Here is a 16,255-nt window from a genome sequence, read left to right on the forward strand (position 1 = left end):
TATTCGTGAGAAACGCAAAAAGGTTTGGAAACACACGCCTCGGATGACGCGTGACATAATTCACTTGAAGCGAAAAATCAAAAGACTAAAAAAGAAGCGGTCTTTCACAGGACTGATTAGAAACCTACAGAACAACGTTCAAAACGCGATAGGACGCGCCAGGAATTACTACTTTAATACTTCACTGCCAAGCTTTATCAAAAGCGATCCTAGCAAGTTTTGGAACTATATAACCGAGAAAAGGAGACCTGTGTCCCAAATAATCACCGATGGTACAACCGTTACTGATCAGAGAGGCATTGCTCAGGACTTCAACAAACACTTTCATGCTGTTTTTTCTTCTGCCGCTACATGTGTGACTAACGATGCAATATCCAATTCATATAATGTAGATTTTATTTCCTACACTGGTGTTTTTTCTTTGCACCTCATTTTGAAAACCAAAACTTCCTGTTGTCCAGATAACATCCCTACTGTGTTCCTTCGTCGTTATGCTGAAATTCTCGCGAAATTTTTAGTTGCTGTTTTTCGCGCTTCCTTGCGATCAGCCCAATTACCGGAAGACTGGAGGATGGCCCGCGTGGGGCCTATATTTAAAAAGGGACACCGTCTATTGATAGAAAAGTACCGCCCAATTTCCTTAACTTCGTCGTGCTGCAAAGTGATAGAACATATTATATGCCACTGCATAAATGAATATTTAGAAGAACACCCAATCTTAACAAAATTTCAGCACGGGTTCAGAAAGGGCTACTCTACTGCTACGCAACTAATTATGATTATCCACTCGCTTGCTTCCGCGGTAGAAAAGAAAGATCAAGTGGATGTCCTTTTTTTAGAATTTTGGAAAGCCTTTGGTAAGGTACCTCATAATAAACTAATTTTAAAACGTAGGAAAACTGGTGTCCCTGAAATTTTTGTCTCCTGGATTTCAGCTTACTTGATCAATCGCAAACAATTTGTTGATGCGGGCGGGCAGCACTCGGGCTGTCTTCCAGTCACTTGTGGAGTACCACAGGGAAGTGTATTAGGTCCCATGCTTTTTCTATTATATATCAATGACATTGTAGATGTAGTTAACCCTGGTGTTCAGATTCGACTCTTCGCGGATGATTGTATCCTGTATAGAAATGTTAATTCGGCAACTGATCCAGACGACCTGAACAATAGCCTAGGAAACATTTTGAAATTGTGTGATGAATGGGGCATGATTCTAATGCTAACAAGTGTGTGTATCTTGCTGTCACTCGTAAAAAAGCAACACTCAAGCATGTGTACAAACTAGGTTCATTGCCTCTGGAAGAGGTGAATAACTATAAGTATTTAAGCGTGACACTAACAAATAACTTGTCCTGGAACCTTCACATACACAACGTTTGCTCTTCTGCCTTCCGAAAGCTTTGTTATCTAAAACACAAACTTAAAAGTGTCCCGCCTAGCGTTAAACTTTTAGCTTACGTAGCATTATTAAGACCCAAGCTCGAATACGCATGCACCGTTTGGGATCCGTATACAGAAAATAACACTGATAACCTTGAACGAATTCAAAGAAAAGCTGTGTGGTTTATACATAACAAATTTTCCCGAACTGATTCACCCACCGAACTAATGAAACTTAACGACCTACCTTTACTCAAAATTCCAAGACAGCAATTCACACTTGACTTTCTTTCCCTACTCGTAGGTAACAAATTAGCACTCGACCCTTCACTGTTTGTATCGCCATTAACAACAAGAGTTACCCGGCACCGTCAACCCCACGCGCTTACTCCCTACTTTGCACAAACTAACCTTTTCAAGTTTTCTTTTTTTCCACGCACTATCAGTGAGTGGAATGACCTAGCCACCACAAATGTGCTGTCATAAAGTAGTGTATTGCTGTTGAACTGTGTTCACTTGTATCGCCCAGCCTGCTTGGACGTAGTGTCCACAGTATGTTATAAATAAATAAATAAATAAATAAATAAATAAATAAATAAATAAATAAATAAATACATAAATAAATAAATAAATAAACAAACAAATAAATAAATAAATAAATAAATAAATAAATAAATAAATAAATAAAAAAAAAATAAATAAATAAATTGTCTCATGCATAAAGCTGAAAATAAAGATCGCTGTACGCTGCTCGGTAGTGTTTTTGCTAAAAACTGACTGACTGGAGCATGAATCATCGCTGCAATACGCTTACGGAACATCGGCCTGGTACTGAGCCGAACCTACCACCTTTTTACTTTTGAGTGCGTGATCCTAACATTCCTTTTATCTGAAAAGTCTACTGTTTACAAGTGGTTTCAGCTTTGGTTTCCCCCCGTAACCATTGCGCCTTCACACTTATTGTATTGTATTGCTGGTGTTTTGTGAGCGGTAGTTTGGCCTTTGTAAGTGAAAGCTCGCTGCAATCCTTACGGCCGTAAAGCTTCATGTTGAAGATACAACCAAAAAATATTTAACGAATCGAACAAGTCGCATCAGTTTAAATGATGTTTATTGCAACCCTGAACTAAATGTACAGTCAGTCGGCTGCTTAACATTTAAAAACCATCCATACTTTTTGTTCCAGTGTATTACTCTATGTAGTCACAACTTTCATCGTACACAGGCACACCCAGCTCGCAGATTTCTCTAAATTGATCCATGCACGTCTGAGGAATCGCATTTAATGTTTCCGGTGGCGTCCAGAGAATGCACTCTGCAAAACAGAAAACAAATATTAGTGATTATTCTTTAGGAGGTCGAAGCTGGTGCCATTTAGAATGCTTACATTTACAAAAATACAGGTATTCAAGAACTTGTGGTGTTTTAGTACAAATCCTTACTATCACGCCTGAAATAAAATAAGATGTGGTGGCGGCAAATAATATTGTTTCTCTCTTCACGCAAAGCAGACACCGCAAAGCTGGTGGTCCTATATTGCGCTGATACAGTTAAATCTGGATGTAACGAAGTTGGCAAAAGTTGGCAGTTTTTCATTTCATGCAGGTTTCGAGTCAACCCTCAAAGGAATAAAGCAGAAAGGAACCCAAAATTCTAGACATCAGGGAAAGTGAACTCGCCCCTCACTGATTCACACAGTTCCCACTGAAAAAAATTCCGCCATCTCCACGAAGAGAATGATGATGAGAGGGGCGAAGCAAAAATGCTTATCGGTAAAACCGTGAAACATTCGCCCGCACATCATATAATGACTCGACACGTCAAGCTTTCCACCGCTCCGTTGACAAGCCTGTCGACGACGTCGATGTTTGTGGCGGTTATGTAGGGGTTGTTTAGGACGATGAGAATCTCCATGGGTAAGTTGGCGAATTCGGTGTGTGACATTTTAGCCACCTTGGCCGTCGCCTTCTGCAGAGCGTCTTGTGTCGCGTATGCCCAGTACGTGTCTTCAGCTCGCAGGCGACGAACGACAACCTCTTCTTCTTCCTCTTCTTCTTGTAGGGTAGCAACGAACGCGTTGAACGTTTTGTCCTCTTCGGCCAACCTTTGGTTGGCCAATCCCTAGGGGGATCCTGCCACAATCATCATTAATGTGCCGTGCCGTATACAGCAGCCAGGAGGGACGGGACAGGGCCCGAGCAAGAGGAGCTTCGCCCGCAAAACTGCCTGAGTTGCGGCTGCTGCTTTCGCAGAAGCTTCAGTACTACACGGAGCTACAAAGAAGCAAGGCCATATACCCCCGCAATAACAAACATAACTTAAGAAACATTTTAGCCTTTTGACACTCTTCTGTGCCTTAACCCGTTTCGGAACGAAACTTGTGCTCACAGGGAGCCTTTTACAAACTTGATGCTCTTTACTGTACTCAAACATTGTTGAGATGGTGCTAGCTGCGGCACTGGACCCGGCGTCAACATACTTCTTACTCGCCGGCGGAGATGGCATTTAACACTATGAGCTTGTCTTGAAAAGATACAACTTTTCAATTTCTGGCAGCAGAACTCATCACCAACGAACCGATACCATAGTTAGCAGTAGAAACGCGCAACTACACATCGACTGGACGGCCCACCACCTCAAAATGTAACCCCCGGTATTATGAATCCCTCTATCAAGACGAGTGCCCAGTCTATCAGACCCTTGAAAGCATGTTTAGGCTTTATAAACTAACATTCACTAGAGGGTGTACTCCAACAGAGAAGCCGCTCGGTGCTTTGGAGGAGCCACTCCAAGATATCATCTGTGCTAATTTGAAACGGCCATCCAGTACAATTTGTTCGAGATGACAATGAATAAATTAGGCATGGGTACATGGGCATGCGGGTACGGGCACAGCTCGCGCCTCGTGCCTGGGGCAGCAGTTCGTTTTCAGCGCAGCGAACGGGTGATCGGCTGTGTGGCTCCTTTATGGGTCGCATCTGCGACAATCTGGTGCTGCTAAAATAGGGAGACTGAAGCCACGAGCAGATTTGACTTGATGTGGCGGAGACTTCCAGGGCGCTAGGCGTGGAATCCTCTGCAAGCTACCAGATTCTGCGGGCCTTGTCATCAAACGTGGCCCGCCGCTTCTGCCGCTGCCGAGGATACACGGTCGCCTGCCTTTGGACCGTCTGCAATGGAGGGGCTACCTCACCAGCGTGAAATTATGAGAGAAGCCGTCACAACGGGTGTAGCTGATATTCGATCACTGCTGCAGGAACTCCTCAGGTCGACCAACCAGATCCGCTCGCACCTGCGTGGCGCCAGCAGCATGTACGAAGAATTAAAGTTTTTCGATAAGCACACCCACGAAACCACCGATTTGGACGAACTACAGACCGATCTGTTGGAGAGCTATGAGTGTGACGAAAACGTCGCCGAGATCCGCACGCAGGTCTGCCTCGCCAAACACTCCCCGGTTCCATTGCTAGTTTCTGCCCGGAGAACGGGAGCGCAGAACCATCACTCAGATGTCATTTTGGCACGGAAAGACCTCAGTGCATTCCGGTGAGAACAGGATAGCCGCGGAGGCTGACAAGGTGGCGAACGTGCCCGCTCCGCGCAAGCCTGTGTGTGTTTATCTGTTAGAACGTCCTCATAGCTGTAGATGAGTCTGATTGTCCAAAGCAACCAGCAACAAGAAATTCAATCGAAGGACGACTGATAGTACCCAGGAGCCTGCCAAACGACTACTGCACCGTACTCGCGGGCGGTCACGCAACCGGCCTCCACAAGGACCCCTTTACCATGATGTACGTTGATGCGGCTGACCCGGACCCGGCCATTGTGATGCTCCCCGACGGTTCGGACGTCGCAGCCACTCGTAGGGGTTCCTTGCTGAGAGAGTAAGTGGTTCTTGGTCGTAGTAAGCGGGCGCCGTTCCCACTTGTACGACGGTGGCAGCGTTGCTCCAAGCGCTGGCTTTTCTCTTGGCACCGCTCCTGGCGTCAGCGCTTTTTGGTACCTCCGACACCGATCGGCGCATTGGCGCTCCGATTCGGCTCACAGGAACCGTCAAGTAAACGTGGTTGCCGCGAATTAATGAACGCCAACCGGGCAGCTTTAATGACCGCGCTCGAAAGCCCTCTGGGGTCCTGGAAGGGTCCCTGTCTGCTGCCGCGGCCGTTGTTTTTTCACACTCAACATATTGATCGTACGCAAAGGAGAACAGGTCATTGATGCTTTCTGCCCCAATGATACACTCACATGACTGCACTGTGCCACGATTGAGGTTCCTTGGAAGCTGTTCTTTTTCTTCGAGTAGCCGCGCAAAGATAGCTTTTGCGTCGGAATGGATAACAGAACTGCAGATGAAAATCAGAGTTCTCTTTTCCCAAATGAGACAATGAATGTGCAGTGGGAATATTGTTTTCTGTGCATTAAAAGACTCTGGCGTGGTCGTCGAAGCTGCTGCTGCGAAGCAGCAACCGGAGACATCGGTGTCGGGAACCTCGGCCCTCCACGTAGCTTAGTTGGCTCTTTGAAATCACTAAGGATGAATAATCGACGTTCAAGCTGCCAGCCGCATATCGAAGGTGGCAGTTCCCGGAGGGGGAAGCACAGCCGCAGTGGTGTGGTCGTGGCGGTTTGCGTGTGGGAATGGTTCTTGGGGTTCGACGATGGCACGCCAAGCTTTCAGCCTTCACTTGCCTCCTCCAGGTGGTGCCGGCATCAGTCCAGGAGGGCACGCTCGGACACAGTTTGGTCCGCGTCCATTCTCAGAAGGCACCGTTGGCGATGCAGCCTCTGCTGGGTAGTAGAACCACGGGTGGCAGAGCAGCTAGCGGGGGGAGCGGCGTTCCTAAGGGTCGAGCCGCAAGAGTGACCGCATGAGGCAGCACTTCCGTGGAATCAGCGTCTCGGGCACCGAGAAGTGTCAACGACGGATCTTGGCGATAAATGCGTTCGAGTGGCTTTCGTTGAACTGGTAGCGCCCCACCAGCAGCGTGTACAGCATCACGCCGAGACTCCAGCAGCCGGCCGTCCCGCTACTGTAGCGGCCACTTGTTGAGCTGATCAGAACGTCAGGGCTGACGTAGGCCCATCCGTCCGTCCGTGGCAAGGACGAGCGTAGCGAGCGCTGGGCGGAATGGCTGGCAAAATGTCACAGGTGGTCCTTCCTTGTCGTGTGCTGCAACGCTGATAAAGCTGGACAGCAGCACCACAGTGACTCCGGAAAGACTATCGTAGCAGGAGGCAGGGGCGCTTCCAGGACCATTTCAAGGGGCCCACGAACGCGGCCATTAAAGCTGCCCTGCCGCCATTCACGAGTTCGCCTCTTCCGGAGTCTTCGCCATCTCGTCTCTGATCAGGGGTGGGGGCGCTGGAACTCGTGTTAATCTTATCGATCAAAAAACAAGACACGCCTACATTGGAAGAGCCGCGTACACAAAAACAAAATAGAATTATCATCTGCTACGAAAGTGTGCGTGCAGTGTGGCCAGACCATAAAACAGTCCCCTCTAGTCGTGACGACCTGGCTCGTGTCATTTTTGTGCTCGGCTCAATTACAGAAACTAATATCGCTGAAAATGCCTGTATGATTCCTTAACAGAAAATAAAACGTTAAATTGCTGTATTTGTTTAGCGTAATTTTACTTTTTAAATAAAAATTTTCAGTAACCTCACTTCCAAATTTTTTTCGTTCCTCCTCCGAAACTGCGATTTTGAGGGTCGCTCGAAATGAAGAATTTCCTGGGATGATTGGCATCACCATGTTGATGAAATACGTGATACCTCTAGTGGACGTTTTGCGGCACTCGACCGAGTGGAGGATACGGCAAAATTGCGTGTGAAATGCATAATAGCGTGTAAAATGCAACAATCCTCACCACTGCTTCCAACCAAAATGTCATTACAAGCTATTGGGTATGCGGGCAACAGTAGTTTTGAACAAACTCATTAATGATTCCTCTTCTTCAAAGTATTTCAATGGCAATCCCTAATGTGCTTTGCGTCCGTACGTCAAGGAGGCTCGGATAAAAGAAGAAAAAATATCAGAAACACCGTTACGAAGTGGCATGGCTAATGTATGAAGAGTATTGGGCGTATTAATAAAGCGTATTGGTCAAACGTTTTACCTGGTCTATTCATGATAGGAACCTGCCACACCGAGCACGTTTTGTATTCGGCATAAGCCACTGTGGCAATATTCTCTTCTTCATCACCTGTAAAAAGCGGATATTAAACAATCAGCGTTACTTCTCCCGTTGCACGTGAGTGCCTTGCCAACGCCTCCTGTATAAACATTGCCTGACGCGTGAGCGAAAAATTGCCAAACAGCCACTCTCCTGTTGCTCTCTTCTACCCTTCCCCGCTCCGTAGCCTTCCAGCGTGCTTTCGTGTCCGCCAGCCAGCGCCGCTTCTCGGAAACTATGTGGAAAGTTTGTTTAGCGTCCCCGAGGCGGCGCTCCTACGCCTTCTTGTTTTTCACCATGCCTGTCTGCCTTGGTCTGTCACTGATAAAACTTCCTTTGCCACGAAGCCAAATCCCTCACGCTGCCGCAGGCTGATGCCGGCTTTGCGCGCTTATCTACTCGGATCACAGGCCCTGAAATTTTCTGAGTGGGGCATCCCACCTCTATCCCCTCCGCATTTAGGTATTTTTTTTGACCCCGCTGTTCGCACTCCGCATCGGTACGCACTTCTAAAATTGAGGACTGTACTGTAGAAGCGCCCGGACAGCGTGGCGGGATCCCAGCTGCTTATCCTTTTGTTTCCTATAATTTTCTGAAGTTTACAAGCACATGATATTATTGGAAAGTAATCGTACAAGTGAGCGCCTGAACAAAAAACGTGCACGCAATTTTTTCTTCTCAAAATACTCCAGAAAGAAAAATATCAGTAAACTAATGGCTGCCCTATCCGAAAATATCGTTTTTCTGTTAGCTATATGTCTAACCGACAATCAGTATGTTCTTACACTATTTCAGTCAGCCTCCGTCTTTATCTTTGGAAAAATGCAGCAGGTATGAAGCGAGCGACACGTTGAACGAGATCCCCAGTGCGCCACAGAACTAGCGCCCCGTCGCGGCTAAGATGTAGGTGAAACAGCCCTTCAAGCCCAACAGGCAAGCTGACAGACACACGTCGTAGAAGTGGTTGCAGCGTTCGCGACTCGCGAGCAGTGACGTAAGGCGAGATGTCCGCCGGCACGCGCCACATAGCGGATCAGTGCCTGAACTAAGCGTCTCTACCCTTCCAATTGAAAAGCGCGCGACGCGTCAGGCAATGTTAATACAGGTGGCGTTGGCCTTGTCTACCATTTGAGAAAAGTTTCTGTATGAAGTATACAAGGTGAAGAGGCAATTCTGTTATTATCTTTCACGCTTGAGTAGATACGGGAGTTGACATGCAAGGCTTTGTCCTGCAAAGTACGATGCCGTGGTTTCAAGTTTCCTCAGCATTAGTTGCATGAAATGCCAAGTTCATAATAGACCACGCCCAATGGGAAACCCTGATTTTGTAGTGCGGGAAGGTAGCATGAAAGGGTTGCTTGGCTACGAGTACATTTAGGAGCCATCCAGGGCCTGTCATACCACTGTAATGGGCTGGTATCGGAGGTTTCCCTTACAGGTGCCGAGGCCAAGGCTGGATACTGCGAGCAGCGCTTGAGCCATTGCAACCTACCCCTAGAAGACTCGTGCAGTCATTGCATCAATAGTCGTTCCTTGCTAGGTGCCGAAAGCACCGTGCTTCAGGAGAAATAAAAGCATAGGCGCCTCCTTCTGTCCTTCTGGCGAATGCGCAGATAATTGAAATGGTATTCCACAGTAGGGCGGATATTAGAAATTTTCTGGCTCTTTGGTGTGGCAACGTTAACTAATGACGTGAGTTGTGCGTGCGGAAGAGAAGCAGTTGCGAGAACGTCCGTGCGCAGGGAAGCAGTTGCAAGTGCGTTATTATTGGATACTCCAGCCGATTAGACGGTAACGTGACACGGAGAAAGAAAGTGCACAGAAGCGACACCGCACAAACTAGAGTACGGTTGGAGTGGCTGGAAGTCAGCAAAGTAGAGACTAACTAGCTGCAGGGCTTGGGGATGGCTTCGGTTTTTAATGTACTCCTAGGGCGCACCAGATAAAAGTTTGGTGGACTGATTTGTTGAAGAGGCGTCGTTGCGGCACAAATGGTGGATGTGAGTGTTATTGAATGAAAAATTAATAAAATATCTACTGGGGGATCTAAATTGTTTCCTCCCTGGAACTTTCATGTCGAGCAAAAGTGTTTTGGGCTTTTGCGTAAAGTTTGACACTATAAGCTAACAAGGAAAGAAATTTTTATGCTTGTACAAAATTCCTAAGACAGAAACAGCTGAATATAATGCAGGTATTTCCTTTGATTTTATTTATTAAATACTGCAGGCTTGACTGCCCGAGCGGCAGTGGACAAGAAACGTACAAAATACAAGGATACGTGAGTCACAATTGTGTAGGGATTAATACAAGGTATAAAGATAAAAAACAATGCATGTAACAAGGGTGAGGCATCAGCTTAGCACAGTGGCATTAGGGCTAAAATATGCTTCGAGGGATTCAACAGAAGAATTTATAGGCAGCAATTTATAGGCATGTAATTTCCAGGTGAGAAGGGAAATAGTTTTCTCGACCGAAAATAGTCTATTTACTGGTTTTCTTTACGGCTGCGGCGCACTGTGCCTACAGAAAACTTTAAAAATTGGTAGCTTGAATATTTGGAGATCTATAAACATTTTGACAAATCAGGTTTTCAGTGTTGTTACCCACCCAGTCGTTATACCTTGTTGTCACTCGATCTCTTTCTCTTCTATGGAATCCGGTCTTCGAAAACGCAAAACTGGCGATGTATATTGCAAAAGGCATCCTTGAAAAGCTTTTCCCCAGAAAACCTGCACTTCTGGTTTCGTTCCCAAATACGCTAGAGGAATTCGGTTTGCTGTTGTCAAATGAATTCGGTTTGCTGTTGTCAAATGACTACATTACGGCCGAAAAGCATAGAGAATGCGGAAGCACCCATTCTCTGGCCCCCGCGAACATGAGGCTTGTCCCGATGCGCACGCCTGGTTCGTCGTTAGAAGACAGAAACACTGTATTTATTGCCCGCCCCTAGTACACCGCTCCAAACGCGTCTTGTGTTTACGGTCTCAGTAGTGACGTTTTTTCGCTTTGGCAGTGCAGCTGGCCACCTATAGCTGTTTTTTTGTAAACCAGAATGATCATTCCGTCGCCGTCATTTCCATTTCATCCTGTGACCCTGCGTTCCCGCCATTGTTCATTTGCCAAAGCGTGCAAGCGGTGAAACGTCGTTCCGAAACACCGGATGTTGACGCGTCCGGCAGAGGCAGTTGAGTTTCTTAATATCACCTTGTCACCGCAATAGCATTCCGCCATGTGAATTGTGGACGGTTTGAGAATCGGTAGTATGAGGGCAGGCCTCTGGATTTATTTGGAACCCCTAGTGATCTTTAGCGGGCGCTTAAAGGGGTCATGAAGATAAAATACACGCCTATTTGGTTCGAAATATTTCGCGTTCTACAGTGCATCCAGCGCTTGTCCGCAAGCAAGCGATGTTTTATTCACTGAGAAATTAATCAGTGTAGGCTAGTATTTTGATTCTCGCGCCAAAACGCGTGTTTCGACGACATTTGCTATGACATCATAAGAACAGGTCTTTCAGCTAAACTTGGTGTGGAGCGAAGACTTGTTTACTGTTAGTCAACCGAGATAGCGCCATGACACCGCGGCAAGCCGTTTTCTGTCTTTGGTTTGGTTTTGACCGTATTTTAACTTGGCTTGTTTTTGTTCAGGGAGAAAATAATCGCTTCGTGAAACATGGTGCTCACTCGACATATATAGTCACGTAGGACACCGCCGCTTGCGTCAATGGGCCAGTGTCGTCTGAGACAACCCGAAAGCCCCGCATGCAGTGTTGTGCATCGAAACCAAGCGTCGCAGTACCATCATAAGTACGCATCGGTATTTCTATGTTTTACGTGTACTTTCCTGACTTCCACTTTATGTCCCACTATTATCACTGATATAAAAGAATGTGCCCTAAATTTAAGCGCAAATATTGATTGATTGTATGGTTTAAAGCGCCGACGCAACGCAGGCGATGAGGCGCGCCATAGTGGAAGGCTCCGGATTACTTTTCCGAAATCCACCGAAATCTCGTACACACGGGCGTTTTCGCTTTTCGCCTCCATCATAAAAGCGACCGCCGCGGCCAGGAATCGAACCCGCGACCTCGTGCTCAGCAGCCCAACGCCTTACCCACCGAGCCACCGCGGCGGGTTTAAGCGCAAATAGTTCGTTCGGCAAGCTGATGAGGTCTGACTACTCTGCGTTTGCTGTTGCCGGCCTCCGCCAATCGCAGAGCTGGCTGGTATGACAGCATAGGTTCTGTTGAGGGAAATGAGCTAGTGGGTCGCATGGCCATTTCCTTTTCTGCTGATTATATAGCTTATTTGAGCGAAGTTTATGTTAAAAGTGGTGTCAGTATGATTCTAACGAGGAAATATTTTGAATGAACGAAACGTGCATTTTGTCTTCAGGGCCCCTTGAAGTCTCGACAGCTGGGCGTTTTCGCTTTTGCCTGCAGCTTAAACGCAGCGACCGCGCCGGTGATTGAAGCCACGCGCCAGGGCTCAGCAACAGAACGCATTAGCCAATGAACTACCGCGGCGGGCGACGAATGCATCTCTACTAGAGATGATTCTGTTTACAGGCAAGCTAGAATAGTTAAACGTACTATTAGCGATTTAAAATGAACCCAATATATTGGCTGCGTTAGGGCTTCTGTCATAAAATGAACCCCTGTGAACGAGCAGGCGCCTTACTGATGAAAGCCGCCTCGACTTCTCCTTAATCCTTACGTTTGTGACTGGGTGACACAAGTGCAAGGCGGAAGGAGTCGCTACCTGCTGGGGCTTTAGATACCATGGTGACTAAGCCGCGCTACTTGTAATCTTCAGCAGGGTACGTTTATAATCATGACGGCATAGTCTATGGAAAGCCCGGTAATTGACGACCGTGCAATGGTGTTTATCTTTTGCTTTTTCATTGCAACATTCAGTGAAAATAGGCCATCATAGCTCCAGTGGGAAAAACCGTAGGAATTTCAGGGCTTTCATCACCCTAGATGTTCAACTCGATTTCTGGATCCTCCGAAATGATCTTAAAAGTCGCTTGGCCATGATGATGCACAAGTGGTCAAGTTTGTCGCAGGCCTCTGCCTTTACCGGCACTTGTTCGGGCCGGTCAGATGAGGATAATTATGATGATGATGATTGATAGTGGTATCCCTTTTGTAGCGTTGGGGAACGGCAGGGAAAGATCGGTAATGTTGGCGTGCATGTGGTGATATGCGAAGGTGCAGCTGCGCTTGAACTCCCACCACGCCTCATGTGTCGAGTAGACATTTTAAGGCGAGAACTCAAGCGCCCCATTCTGCCAGAAATCGTTGCTGTGAATGTCCGGTAAAGCAGATGGCCGCAGTTGTTAGGAGCACATAAGAAACGCATGTGTCATTCGATGAACTTTAACCTATGGTTTTTCAGTAGCAGCACAATCTACTACCACTCCACTTTTTTCGCACGTTTCAAGTCGGAGGAAAAACATGGCTGTTCCTTCGTTCGCGGAGCAAACCCACATGAGGGCTTGACCAGAAATCGGGGAGTTTGAAGGACAGAACCCCGCCCCACGGATTCAGAACACTATGAATTGGAAACGTACACGTTGTTGCATAGTGAAAGCATTGACAGGTTTTGAAAATCAAAGTCCGTAAGCAGACTTCAGTACCGCGAGGTACGTTAATGCGTAGCATTCTTTGTGGAGTATCCCTACAGCCAGGACCATGTAACGCCCTGAATTTCCACAAAATGCAAATTTTGCGAAATATACACCGGTAATTCTTATCATGGTGCAAATGGAGGTAATTGGTGAAACAGAACTTTGAAAATAAAAAAATAAGATAAATAGAAAAGGAATCGCGAGACTTCGCGAAGCGTGTGAAGCCCTGATTTTCTATATAAATGGAGATGTGGTGGTAGTTCCAACTGTAATCTCTTTTAAAGAGGAAGTGTAGGTAATTGGCGGAATAGAGTTTTGAAAAACGGAAAAAAAAGAAAAAATAGAAAAAATATTGATAAGAGGCGAACTGTGGAAAGCCCTGCATTTCCACAGTCATGCAGGTGTGGCGGAAGTTCGACTTTAATCGTTATAATAGCGTAAATAGGGACAATTGGTTGAATCGAATTTTGAAAACTCCAAAAATAAGAAAAAAAATAGCGAGACTTGGCGAACAGTGTGGTGCCCTGCTTTTCTACCAAAATGCAAATTTGGCGGAAGTTCCACTTGTAATCGTTGTAATAGCGCAAACAGAGATCATTGGTAAAACAAAATTTTTGAAAAACCATAAAATGGGCTGTGAAGAACTCAAACTCTAGGCAAGCGGCATACGAATGGTAGAGATTAGTGGACAATTCCATGAATTTCCGCAAATTTTGTTTTCATTCACAGGGAGAACTAATGATTTATTTGTTTTTTCACAACTGGATAGAGCTTTCAGTGGGCAATTACCGCGCACAACTGTCTCGTTGAGTATATAGGCGATAAGCGTGACATCCAAAGCAGTTTTTAAAGCGCAACTTACTATGCCGCACTGGTGGCGCCCGGCGCACTGCAAAACGCACTACAGAAATGCCAACATTAGGCGAGCGCCCCAAGAAAAAAAAATCGCTTCCTGCGGTAGGAATCGAACCTGTGTCCCTTGCGTTACAAATTGATTGTGCCATTCCGACATTTTTTTTTCTCTGTTTGATGCATGAAAATTTTAGAAAAACCCAGACTTAATAACTAAGGCTTAACACACAATATAAACACTAACAGACAGCCAAGAGTAAGGATGTGAGTCTAACAAAGATCGGCACCATTTGAAAACTTGGGCAAGCAAAAGCACGCATCCGAAAGTGGCAGCCAAATCTGGTGGATCACTCTGCGCAGCATAAACGCTCCGTAACAACGCCGCCTGTTCCCGAAAAATGCACTTGGTGGGCCTAGGGGGTTCCGCATGCCGATAACTCATGCGGCTATTCCGAAAGCTGAACAATCCTAGAAGAACAAAAACGTCATGTGGCACCCGGTTAACATAATCAAATGAAAGTGAATGGTGTACGGGGTGATGTCAATGTATTTTTTTAGTGTTTGTTGCAAAGCCCTTCAGAAAAAGCCCAAGTCATGGCTCAGCACAAAACAATGTTTAACCAAGGGACATGGTCGGAGCAGTGCAGATTTTAAAGCGAACGTTTCTTCGATCCCTCACCAGATTGCGCATCGATTCGACTCGGTTTGCTGGGGAAGAAAGCTTTGCGCTTCAACTATCCTTGTCGTTAAAGGAGCCATGAAGAGAAAATGCAAGTTGGTTTTATTCGAAAGATTTCGTGTTTTATAGTGCCCCCAGCGCTTGTCCGTATACACACGGTGCTTTATTCACTGAGAAATTAAACCATTTATGTTAAAATTTTGATATTCCCGCTCAATCGTGCGTTTTCGTGGTCCCAAGTGACATCACGGGAACCGACCGCTCTGCAGGCTAGAGTACCTTCATTCACGCATCCGCCGTACAGGGTAGAGGCACGTAACGCTGGCGCCGCCATGTTCGGTTGCTCGCTCGCCGCCGAAGCTAGTCATTGTGTCAAAACCGCGCTAAAATTATCGCCGCAACGCGGTTTACTGAAGAAGTTTGAATCATATTGTCTGTTTCGCGTTACTAGCTCTCGTGGGAAACGAAAAGAATAACGCGTTGAGCCCGTTGGCCCAATTGCGGCGGCACGGGACCGTTCAAAGGTTGTCTCCACCCTGTACAGCGGTGTTGGTTTGTTCCCGCGTTTCTTTACGTTCCGTAACCTAGATGGCGCCACCATACCGTGGCAAGCGTTTGGTTTGTTTTTGCCCGCATTTAAACCTGGCTTGTTTTTGTTCTGGGAGAAAATATTCGTTCCCTGAAACAGTACTCGCTCGTCAAATGGGGTCACGTAAGACACCGTTGCTTGCGTCAATCGGCCAGTGTCGTCTGAGACAACCCCAAGCCCCGTAGTGCTGTGCAGCTAAACCAAAGCATGCTGTGCGCAGTACGAACAGCAGAACGCATCAGTACTTCTATGTTTACATGTGCTTTCGTAACTTCCACTGTTTGTCCCATCATTCTTATTGCTTTGTAAAGAATGTGCCCTAAATTTAAGCGCAAATCACTCGTTCGTCTAGTTTGTAAGCTCTACCTAATTTGCGTCTGCTTCTGCCAGCCTCCGCCAATCGCAGAGCTTAGCCCATGTGACATCACAGGTTCTGTTGCGGGAAATGAGCTGGTGGGTCGCATGACCATTCCCGTTTTTCCTAATTATGTAGCTTATTTGAGCGAAGTTTACGTTAAAAGTGGTGTCAGTATGATTCTAACGACACAATCTTTAGAATGAACCAAACTTGTGTTTTCTCTTCATGGCTCCTAAGCATTTGAACCTTTTGATTTCGCAATTCAAAGAGGGATACAAATCTTTTGGAGCTTTTTTTATAGCTTGTCAAACTGAATGATAATTACCATCGCCTTCTGTTACGAGCACTGTTTCAGGGGCTGGTCCAGGTTTGGCATGGAGGATGAAGCTTTGTCTGAAAGGTAGGAACCGTATTAGTGGTGTTCGTTCCCAAAAATGTAATTAAAAAGATTGATCGAAGAAAAAATTGCAAAGCCCGCAAGGTTCCTATATACGTTCAAGGCATTCTTTAAGGTGCACTTTTAAATTATATGTTGGATTGCCAGGTTCCCTAATAAAGCGTTTCGTGCAATCTTGGCTAACCCAAGCGGC

General features: G+C 46.3%; 1 protein-coding gene across 3 annotated transcripts in view; it reads right to left on the bottom strand.

Annotated features, from left to right (window-relative positions):
• Positions 1-2,474: 2,474 nt before the first annotated feature.
• LOC144167402 (uncharacterized) overlaps positions 2,475-16,255 on the bottom strand; it is a 74,846-nt gene continuing 61,065 nt past the window's right edge. For all 3 annotated transcript variants that reach the window (XM_077696673.1, XM_077696672.1, XM_077696674.1), the window contains exons 3-5: positions 15,991-16,058; positions 7,500-7,586; positions 2,475-2,695 (exon numbers count right to left, since the gene is read on the bottom strand). In XM_077696673.1, the coding sequence (XP_077552799.1) occupies positions 2,571-2,695; positions 7,500-7,586; positions 15,991-16,058 (280 nt within the window). In that variant the 3' untranslated portion in view covers positions 2,475-2,570. The remainder of the gene's footprint in view (positions 2,696-7,499; positions 7,587-15,990; positions 16,059-16,255) is intronic.

Source organism: Haemaphysalis longicornis, unplaced genomic scaffold (assembly GCF_048455015.1).
Source record: "Haemaphysalis longicornis isolate Haplotype H1 unplaced genomic scaffold, Haemaphysalis longicornis Haplotype H1 scaffold_2, whole genome shotgun sequence".
NCBI lineage: Eukaryota > Metazoa > Arthropoda > Arachnida > Ixodida > Ixodidae > Haemaphysalis > Haemaphysalis longicornis.